The following is a 10,693-nucleotide window of genomic DNA, read 5'->3' as shown; positions in this document are numbered from 1 at the left end:
ATAAAGATGAAAACATTATGACATGGCATTTAAGATTAGGTCATCCCAGTTTTCGTTACTTAAAACACTTGTTTCCTAAGTTATTTCATAATAAGAACTTTTCTTCGTTTAAATGTGAAGCATGTGAGTTTGCAAAACATCATCGTTCCCAATTTTCAATACAGCCTTATAAACCATCAAAACCTTTTTCTATTATTCACAGTGATGTTTGGGGCCCTAACCGTACAAGTACACTCTCTCTCAAAAAATGGTTTATCACATTTATAGATGACCATACAAGAGTATGTTGGGTGTACTTGTTAAAGGGGAAATCAGATGTTTGTCAGGCTATAAAGAATTTTTTTACAATGGTGCAGAATCAATTTCAAACAAATATCCAAGTTTTTAGAAGTGATAATGGCAAAGAATATTTTAACACTATCCTGGATGATTTTTTTCTAAAAAATGGGATTGTACATCAAAGTTCATGTCCTAATACTCCTCAACAAAATGGAGTTGCCGAAAGAAAAAATAGACATTTATTGGAGGTTGCTAGAGCTTTACTTTTCACAAATAAAGTACCAAAATATTTGTGGGGCGAAGCCGTTTTAACAGCTGCATATTTAATTAATAGAATGCCCTCCAAAATTCTTAATTTTCAAACTCCGATTAATACTTTCAAAGAATGTTTTCCTAGTTCTCGTGTGTTAACTGATCTGACATTAAAAATCTTTGGTTGCACAGCTTTTGTTCATGAACATAAGAATGTTGGAAAACTTGAACCACGTGCTATAAAGTGTGTTTTTGTTGGATACTCCCCAACCCAAAAAGGATATAAATGTTTTGATCCGAAAACCAAAAAAATGTTTGTCACTATGGATGTTACATTTTTTGAAAATAAAACTTTTTTTGATGACACTCATCAAGGGGGGATATAAAGGAAGACTTGTTTCAAATTGAGAACATGAGTTTTTTAAATAATTTATCTTTGCCTGTATCACAAAGTTCTGAGACTTATACTTCTGCACCAACAGAAAATGGCCATGATTCTTTATTTAATCCTACTCCTGTTATGAGTAACGATCCTTGCGAATCTGAGCCTACATTTTCTCATGTAGAAAACAATGAAATTCCTGAAAATGATGATAGTGATGATCTAATTGAAATGCCACAGAATAATGAGTCACTTCAGGAAAACAGATTTGAATTAGGAAACGGGATTTGGAAAGGGAAGGTTTTTGTAAAAAAGAACCACAAAGGAATGGATGAGTCCACATCTCCACACTGTCAGGAATCTGAACCGGGGAATGATCAACCTCCTAAGAATAGGAAAGGTAAGTCCATCTCTGTTTCTGAAAGTCGTATTTTGTATCCTGATATAGATGATCCTGTTGCCATTAGAAAACCTGTTAGATCGTGTACTAAACACCCCATGTCCAATTTTATATCATATTCAAATTTGTCTTCATCTATGTCTGCCTTCACCTCAAAATTGTCTAGTGTAGAAATTCCAAAAAATGTACAGGTTGCTCTAGAAATTCCAAAGTGGAGGGAAGCTGTACTTGAGGAGATGAAAGCTCTAGAAAAGAACAAAACTTGGAGTGTTATGACATTACCGAATGACAAGAAGACAGTTGGATGCAAATGGGTGTTTACTGTGAAGTATAATTCATATGGGTCAATTGAAAGGTACAAGGCTCGCTTGGTGGCTAAAGGATTTACTCAGACCTATGGTATAGACTACTCAGAGACATTTGCTCCTGTTGCAAAACTGAACACTGTAAAAATTCTTTTATCTCTTGCTGCTAACCTGGATTGGCCCCTACATCAGTTAGATGTTAAAAATGTCTTTCTTAATGGCGATCTAGAAGAAGAAGTATACATGGACATTCCTCCTGGCTTTGAAGACAAATTTGGATCAAATGTATGTAAATTAAATAAGTCTTTGTATGGATTAAAACAGTCTCCTAGAGCTTAGTTTGAAAAATTCACTCAGTCCATGAAGAACCAAGGGTACATTCAAGGACAGGCTGATCACACCTTATTCACGAAGCTCTCCCATGATGGGAAATTGGCTGCCCTGATTGTATATGTTGATGATATTGTCCTTACTGGAGACGATACAGTTGAAATGGTAAGAGTAAAAGAGAAATTAGCAGTAGACTTTGAAATCAAGGACTTAGGATCCATGCGATATTTTCTTGGTATGGAGGTTGCTCGGTCAAAGAATGGTATTGTGGTTGTTAAGAGTCCCACATCGGACAATATATGGCCTGAACACGTCCTTATAAGTGGGGGCAATCCTCACCCTACAAGCCGGTTTTGTAGGGATGAGTTAGGCCAAACCCACACTTCTTAACATGGTATCAGAGCCTACTAAGAGGAAATTCTCCGCCGTGTTTTACCCGGTTGACCTACTGTCTTCCGGTGAGAAATTTCCTTCTGCAAACCGTGTCATCACTCCGGTTTGTCTTTTTTTTTTTTCGGCAACTTTTCTGTACTGTTCATCGATCGGTACTGTTCACCGACGCGGTACTGTTCATCAAAAAAAAAAATTTTTTTTTTTTGCTCAGTTTTGTTCTCTGATCGCAGATCCGCTCTCGGTTTATTCTTCCGACTCGCAAAAATCTACCCTCCAGTACAAACAGCCCCGTTCTTGTTAACTTGAAGCTATGGGAGACTCGTTTACTAAAGTTCCGCTAATCCCATGTGAAAAACTAACCGGATCAGCAAACTATAACATATGGGCTCGTGCTGTCGATATGTGGTTTCACGGTCAGGGATTTGAAGAGCACCTAACCACAAAATTGTCTGCCGTTGCAACCGACAAACTCGCTAAATGGAAGAAAACTGATGCCTCTCTATGTACTGTGTTGTGGTTTTCCATAGCACCTAACCTCCAAGCTCAGTACCAAGCCTACTCCACTTGTTATGAGGTATGGGAAAAGGCCAAGAAAGTCTTTTCCAACGACGTTCACTCTCTATACAGTGTCATCCACAAACTCAACACACTGACGTTGGAAAATATGGATGTGCAAGCTTATCTGAGTAAGCTTGATGCCTTGAAAGCCAGTTATGAAACCCTCATGCCTTACGCAAAAGATGAAACAGCTCATGCCGAACAGCAGAGTAAATATTTCATGGTCATGGCACTTAAAGGACTACCATCAGAACTCGAATCCGTTCGTAACCAGATTTTATCAGGTACTATTGTTCCTAGCTATGATACAGTTAGTGAACAACTGTTGCGCTTGGCTACACCTCATGAGCTTGGTCCGGTTTCTCCTCCATCTATTGCTGCTCCAACACCAGGTGACACTGCTGCCCTTGCATCTCTTGGAAACAATCACAATCGCCTTCGAGGAGGGTCATCCAACTCCAAACCACGTCCCAAGTGTGACCATTGTAATCGGCTTGGGCATACTATCGACCGTTGCTGGAAGCTTCATGGCAGACCTCCACGTCAGGTAAATACAGCTCAAATTGATTATCCCGATACTATGCAGACTTCACCTTCACTTCAAAATCCTACGCCAAGCTACGACGATTTTCTCAGGTGGTGTAAGACTAATCAGAACTCTGGTTCCACGGCTTCGGTTGCACACATTGGTAATTCATCTGTTTGCCTCTCTCAATCATCTCCTCTTGGTCCTTGGGTCCTCGATTCTGGTGCGTCTGATCATGTTACCGGTAATAAAGGTTTTTTCTCTTCCATCTCTACCTCTGGTTTCTTACCTAGTATAACCGCCGCAAATGGTTCTAAAACCCAATCCCAAGGGATTGGTACTGTTCAAATCCTACCATCTCTCTCTGTTACTTCTGTCCTATATGTACCTAATTGTCCGTTTAATTTACTGTCAGTCAGTCGTTTAACTCGTGCCCTTAATTGTTCTATCACCTTTACTAATAGTGCTGTTACTTTGCAGGATCGGAGTTCGGGGAAGACGATTGGCGTCGGATGTGAGTCTCAAGGCCTTTACTACTTCTCTGCGTCATCCACCACATGCTCTGCCACAGATTCTCCACTCATTATACATGCGCAGTTAGGTCATCCAGGTCTCCCCAAGCTCCAAAAGATGGTGTCCAGCTTATCTAAATTATCTAGTTTACATTGTGAGTCTTGTCAGTTAGGGAAACATACTCGTAGTCACTTTCCCAATCGAGTCAATAAACGGGCTGCGTCCCCTTTTGCTTTAGTTCACTCCGATGTTTGGGGTCCTTCGCGTACTGAGTCTACTTTTGGGTCTAGGTATTTTGTCACTTTTATTGATGATTTTTCACGTTGCACGTGGCTATTTTTAATGAAGAACAGATCAGAATTGTTTTCTATTTTTGAAAAATTTTATCAAGAAATAAGAACCCAATTTGGCTTGTCTATCCGTACCTTAAGAAGTGACAATGCACGCGAATATTTATCTCAACAATTTCAAATTTTTATGTCATCCAATGGTATTCTGCACCAAACATCTTGTCCCCATACACCTCAACAAAATGGGGTAGCCGAACGTAAAAATCGGCATCTCGTAGAAACCACTCGGACCCTACTTCTCCATGGTAATGTTCCTCTCCGGTTTTGGGGGGATGCGGTGCTCACGGCATGTTACCTCATTAATCGCATGCCCTCATCTGTCCTTAATAATAAAATCCCTCACTCAATCCTGTTTCCAAACTCTCCTCTTCACCCAGTTCCTCCTCGAGTTTTCGGGTCTACGTGTTTTGTACACAATCTCTCCCCTGGTCTTGATAAACTATCAGCTCGATCACTAAAGTGTATCTTTCTTGGTTATCATCGATCCCAAAAGGGATATCGTTGCTACTCACATACTCTACAACGATACCTCGTATCGGCCGATGTTACCTTCTTCGAGTCAATTCCATACTTCGAGTCCAGCCAAGTAACTCCGGAACCCCTTCAGGAAAGTACTCCTACACCTCTTCCGGAAGTCTCATTTCCCCTTATCCCCCACCATTCAAGCCTTACGGTTGACCCTCCCACTACTCGCCCATTTCAAACATATCAGCGTCGCCAACCCACTTCTGTCGTACCTATTCCTGAGGCAGTACCTGTCCCTGAGGTCATTGCAGACTCTCCTCCGACGCCTTCGCCATCACCGGATCCGATCCCGCAACCTGAGTCCGATCTTCCGATTGCTCTTCGAAAAGGTATACGTCAAACACGAAATCCTTCTCCACATTATATTGATTTATGTTATCATCGTCTTTCTCCTTTGCAGTATACTTGCTTGTCTTCTTTGTCTTCTGTTTCTATTCCTAACACTCCAGGTGAAGCATTATCTCACCCTGAGTGGAGGCAAGCAATGATTGACGAAATGTGTGCTCTTCAAAGCAGTGGTACTTGGGAACTGGTTCATCTACCCCCTGGGAAATCGTTAGTAGGTTGTCGTTGGCTTTATACAGTGAAGGTTGGTCCAGATGGTAAGATTGATCGTTTTAAAGCTCGTTTGGTAGCCAAAGGATACACTCAGATTTTTGGGTTGGATTATAGTGATACTTTTTCGCCTGTAGCAAAGATGGCATCTGTTCGACTTCTTCTAGCCATTGCAGCCATTCGACATTGGCCTCTTCATCAACTTGACATCAAAAATGCCTTTTTACATGGTGATCTTGAAGAGGAAGTATATATGGAGCAACCACCTGGGTTTGTTGCTCAGGGGGAGTCCTCACAAATGGTTTGTAGGCTACACAGGTCTCTTTATGGTCTTAAGCAGTCTCCGAGAGCTTGGTTTGGCAGATTCAGCACTGTAGTACAACAGTTTAGTATGGTCCGTAGTGAAGCTGATCACTCTGTGTTTTATCGTCACTCTGCCCAAGGGTGTATCTATCTTATTGTATATGTGGATGATATTGTGATAACTGGCAGTGATCATCAAGGAATACTCCAGTTGAAACAACATCTCTCAAATCAATTTCAAACAAAAGATCTTGGTAAACTCCGTTATTTCTTGGGAATTGAGGTGGCCCAATCTAAAGATGGCTTGGTGATATCCCAGCGGAAATATGCTATGGATATTTTGCAAGAAACAGGGTTGTTGAACGCTAAACCAGCTGATACTCCTATGGATCCAAGTGTCAAATTGCTACCCAATCAGGGGGAGCCTCTATCTGATCCAGGTAGGTATAGGAGATTGGTTGGAAAGTTGAATTATCTCACAGTCACTCGTCCGGACATCTCTTTTGCAGTTAGTGTGGTAAGCCAATTCTTAAATTCTCCTTGCCAAGAACACATGGATGCTGTTGTCCGGATTCTGAGATACATCAAGTGTGCTCCAGGAAAAGGTCTCGTGTATGAAGATAAAGGACATACTCAGATAGTTGGATACTCTGATGCTGATTGGGCAGGGTCACCCATTGATAGACGATCCACTTCTGGGTATTGTGTACTTGTTGGAGGAAACCTTATATCCTGGAAAAGTAAGAAACAAAATGTAGTTGCAAGATCAAGTGCCGAGGCAGAGTATAGGGCCATGGCATTGGCAACATGCGAACTCATTTGGTTAAAACAGTTACTCAAAGAACTTCAAATTGAAGAAGCAAGATCAATGACACTTATTTGTGATAATCAAGCTGCATTGCACATTGCTTCAAATCCAGTCTTCCATGAAAGAACTAAACATATTGAGATAGACTGTCACTTTGTCAGAGAGAAGATTGAATCAGGCGAAATTGTTACAAGTTTTGTCAACTCCAATGATCAATTAGCAGATGTGTTTACAAAATCCCTGCGAAGTCCCAGAACTAATTATATATGTGGCAAGCTTGGTGCATTTGACTTATATGCTCAAGCTTGAGGGGGAGTGTTGATATTTGTAAATATAGTGTTAAGAATATTTGTATATAGAATAGTCCCACATCGACTATATTATGTAATTAGCTGTAATCTCTCTATATATAATAAAGTCTCCGTAGTGCTTTACAAGACACACGGTTTATTCAAATGCCTCTTAGTCTTTCGTATCTTAACATGGTATCAGAGCCTCGTTTAAGATCCGGTGGGCCACCTTCTATGGTTTCCGCTATCGGGCCACCCACTGTTTATTTCCACGCTCCAGTTGTCTAGTCCTGGGCGTGAGGGGGTGTGTTAAGAGTCCCACATCGGACAATATATGGCCTGAACACGTCCTTATAAGTGGGGGCAATCCTCACCCTACAAGCCGGTTTTGTAGGGATGAGTTAGGCCAAACCCACACTTCTTAACAGTGGTTTCACAGCAGAAATACATTCTAGACTTATTGAAAGAAACAGGAATGAGTGGATGTCGTCCTGCAGATACCCCTATGGATCCTAATGCTAAACTTTGGGGAGAAGGTAGTGTTCATGTTGACACTGGAAGATATCAGAGATTGGTTGGAAAACTGATTTATTTGTCACACACCCAACCTGATATTGCTTTCTCAGTTAGTGTAGTAAGTCAATTTATGCATTCTCCTTACGAGGAACATCTTGAGGCAGTCTACCGGGTACTAAGATATTTGAAGAGAAAGCCTGATAAAGGCTTACATTTTAAGAAAACTAGTGAAAGAAATGTGTCTATCTTCACGGATGCTGATTGGGCAGGCTCGGTCACTGATAGAAGATCAACCTCTGGATATTGTAGTTATGTTTGGGGTAATCTTGTGACATGGAGGAGCAAGAAACAAGGAGTTGTAGCAAGAAGTAGTGCAGAAGCTGAGTTTAGAGCTATGTCTCAAGGTATTTGTGAAGGGTTATGGATCCTTAGAGTCCTAGAAGAACTTAAGATGAAAATTGACCTTCCATTAAAATTATACTCTGACAGTAAAGCTGCCATTAGCATAGCTCATAACCCAGTTCAACATGACAGAACCAAACATATTGAGATTGATCGACACTTCATAAAAGAGAAGTTAGATGCTGGAATCATATTCTCTCTTTTGTGACTTCAAATCAGCAAACTGCGGATATCCTTACCAAAAGTTTGGCAAGACCAACCTTTGAGCATTTGATTGACAAGTTGGGCATGATAGATATCTATGCACCAACTTGAGGGGGGGTGTTGGAATATATTATTTCTATTTGTATTATTTCCCTATTTGTATTATTTCCCTTTATTCTCCATTAAGGAAAGAATAATATCATTATTGTATTACCATTATATATACCAGCCTAGAGCTGAGGAATAAAAGATAACAGCTTTTTTTACCATTCCTTTCAATACCATTGGTTTAACCTATGGCATGATTCAACAGAGGAATTGTCATGGGAGAACCTCTGTGAAGCAATGATGGCGAGATTTGGAGGAGGTCGTTTGGAGAACCCGTTCGAAGAACTCAAGGATTTGAAGCAATCTGAGACGGTGGAGGATTACATCGCCGAATTTGAATTGTGTTCCTCTCAGTGTGGAAGGTTACCAGAACAACAATTTCTGGGCTATTTTATTGGTGGTTTACGTCACGATATCCGTTCTCGAGTAAGAACATTCAAGCCGCACAACCGGTATGTAGCGATGCAATTGGCACGTGATGTGGAACGTGAATTTGCTGAAAATTCAGGTCATGGATCTGGTTCACGTTACAAAGCGGGTCATGGCTCTTGGACAAAATCTCAAAAACCTAATTGAGCTTTTCGCAAAGGGGAAGGAAAAGGTTCTGCAATTCAGACCCAGACTAATAACTATTTGGGCAAAACGCGTACTGGTTCGGGTTCTGGATCTCAAACCGGGTCAACACGACCTACTAATTCTACAGCATCTTCTCGCCCAAATTTAGGGGACAATTTGCGCCGTCATTCTCGTGGTGTTCGCCATCTACCAAGTGCAGAAGTTAATGAACGTCGTGCAAAAGGACTCTATTTTCGCTGCAACGAACGATGGGATCCTCTCCATCAATGTGCAACAAAACAGTTACGATTGATTATCTTGGGAGATGATGAAATTGTGAACGATGAAGGAGAGATTGTCATGTTAGAGGCTGACTCAGAAGAAGAGCTCACACAAGAGGAATTAGAATGTAAAACCTTGGGACAGTTTGGTGTATCCACTAATCCAAACCAAGCCCGGACGATGAAATTGGAGGGATGTTTACAAGGTGCATCTATTTTGGTTCTTATTGACAGTGGAGCCACGCATAATTTCATATCCCCTTAAGATGGTAGAAACCCTCGGATTGCCTATGGTGCCTTCTAATCCCTTGGGTGTTAAGTTAGGAGATGGTCATCGTGTCTTAACTAGGGGTAGATTGCAATGGAATTCAGTTGAACGTGGGAGCAGTGCAGATTTGTTTTGATGCTTATGTGCTGGAGTTAGGAGGTGTGGATTTGATTTTGGGAGTTGTGTGGCTGGAAACTTTGGGACCCCACAAGTGATGATGGGGATGTGTTAGTTAACAAAGATAATTTGGGGCCTAAACAATGGAGAGTATATGTGAGAAAGAATAAGAAAGGCACAGTTAATTAGTATTCCCATATAAATAGGAGTTAGTTTAGATTTAGTTTAGATTTCTCATATAAATAGGAGTAAGTTTAGATTTCCCATATAAATAGGAGTTAGTTTAGAGTTCCCATATAAAAAGGTGTATGGGGCAGTAGCTAGGTATCTTATTATTATTATTATTTTGTTTTGCATATTAGGGTTGGGCAGTGAGAGAATTGTTTTCTCTGACTGAAGAGCATTTGCTCTGGATTTCTTTTCAGTTTTCATATTCATTAATAAAATAATTTTCTCCATTCTATTATACCCTTCCTCTGTTCTATCAGTTGGGGTCACTCTAGATGGTATATCAGGCATGGGGTGGTTCTCTTGGCCAAGTTCTTCATGTTGGCTTCGGGCTCCCTGTCTGTTTATTTCCTCAGTTGAAATCACTGTCATCTGAGCGATCCATGTGGTATCAATCGCTTTAGAGGGCATCACTTGAATTCCACCTGTAGACACGGCAACACCTGCATTCAAACATAACTAGAGAATCATAGAAGCATGACCCAAGGATTTCTTTGACTTTGATTGAGCAATAGCTTCCATGTCATCTGCAATAATCCTCCCCAAATTCACTGGCTCGTTGTTCAGAGAGTAGTGAACCGCTAAAGCTCTCCATGTAGTTAACTCCGAGCCACTTATGTTGGTGTCAAAGTTATGGTGGTAAAAGGAAACCCACGCTTTTGGGACATGTGCCAAACAACGAGTGAAGATTTTCTTTGGAACATTCTCCGGGTCATTGCTTGGAACAAAACCATACTATCCGTACCCTTGAATTGTCAATGTGCTCAACATTTCATCATACGGCCAACTCCTTCGCATTTCTCTTTTATTTTCAGCATATTTGCAAATAGGCTCTTTGAATTTGAGTTTCAACACTTTATCAATTGATTTCCACCTAAATTGAACTTGCTTCCCTCTCACGAATTGAGGTTCCTCAGGAGAGACCCTATACGCGTTTGCATAAAATTCTGTCACGAACTCCGCAAAGACCGGTTGAATGATGTTGTTGAAGTGTGTTAACTTGTATTTCTTGATGGTGGCCTGAATATCATAATACTCTCCTTTTTTCAAATCAAACTTTCTTTCTGCAATAAAATTACGCTCAGCCAAACTTTCATATCTTTGTTCATGTGCATCAGATGAAAACTTCTCCTTGTCAAATTCAAAGGAGGAAGCAGATGGCATAACCTCCTTTCTTTTGTTGGATCTCTTGGCCATTAGATGAGAAGTGGATGATAGGTGGTGAGAACACAATCTGCACACAAT

The 10,693-nt window shown here is 40.7% G+C and overlaps 2 protein-coding genes across 5 annotated transcripts in view; one reads left to right on the top strand and one right to left on the bottom strand.

Annotated features, from left to right (window-relative positions):
• The window catches only part of LOC131594766 (uncharacterized), a 38,589-nt gene that overhangs the window by 12,131 nt on the left and 15,765 nt on the right, over positions 1-10,693 (bottom strand). The gene's annotated exons all lie outside the window — the stretch shown is intronic.
• Positions 7,245-7,895, top strand: LOC131597149 (secreted RxLR effector protein 161-like). The gene has a single exon (XM_058869859.1). The coding sequence runs from the start codon at positions 7,245-7,247 to the stop codon at positions 7,893-7,895; it is 651 nt and encodes a 216-aa protein (XP_058725842.1).

Source organism: Vicia villosa, linkage group LG4, assembly GCF_029867415.1.
Source record: "Vicia villosa cultivar HV-30 ecotype Madison, WI linkage group LG4, Vvil1.0, whole genome shotgun sequence".
NCBI classification, from domain to species: domain Eukaryota; kingdom Viridiplantae; phylum Streptophyta; class Magnoliopsida; order Fabales; family Fabaceae; genus Vicia; species Vicia villosa.
Note: the sequence above shows the minus strand (reverse complement) of the source record. Positions and strands in the feature narration are given on the sequence as shown.

Coding starts and splice junctions, on each gene's coding strand:
- LOC131597149 (XM_058869859.1), top strand. CDS start 7,245: ATGAGTGGATGTCGTCCTGCAGATACCCCTATGGATCCTAATGCTAAA.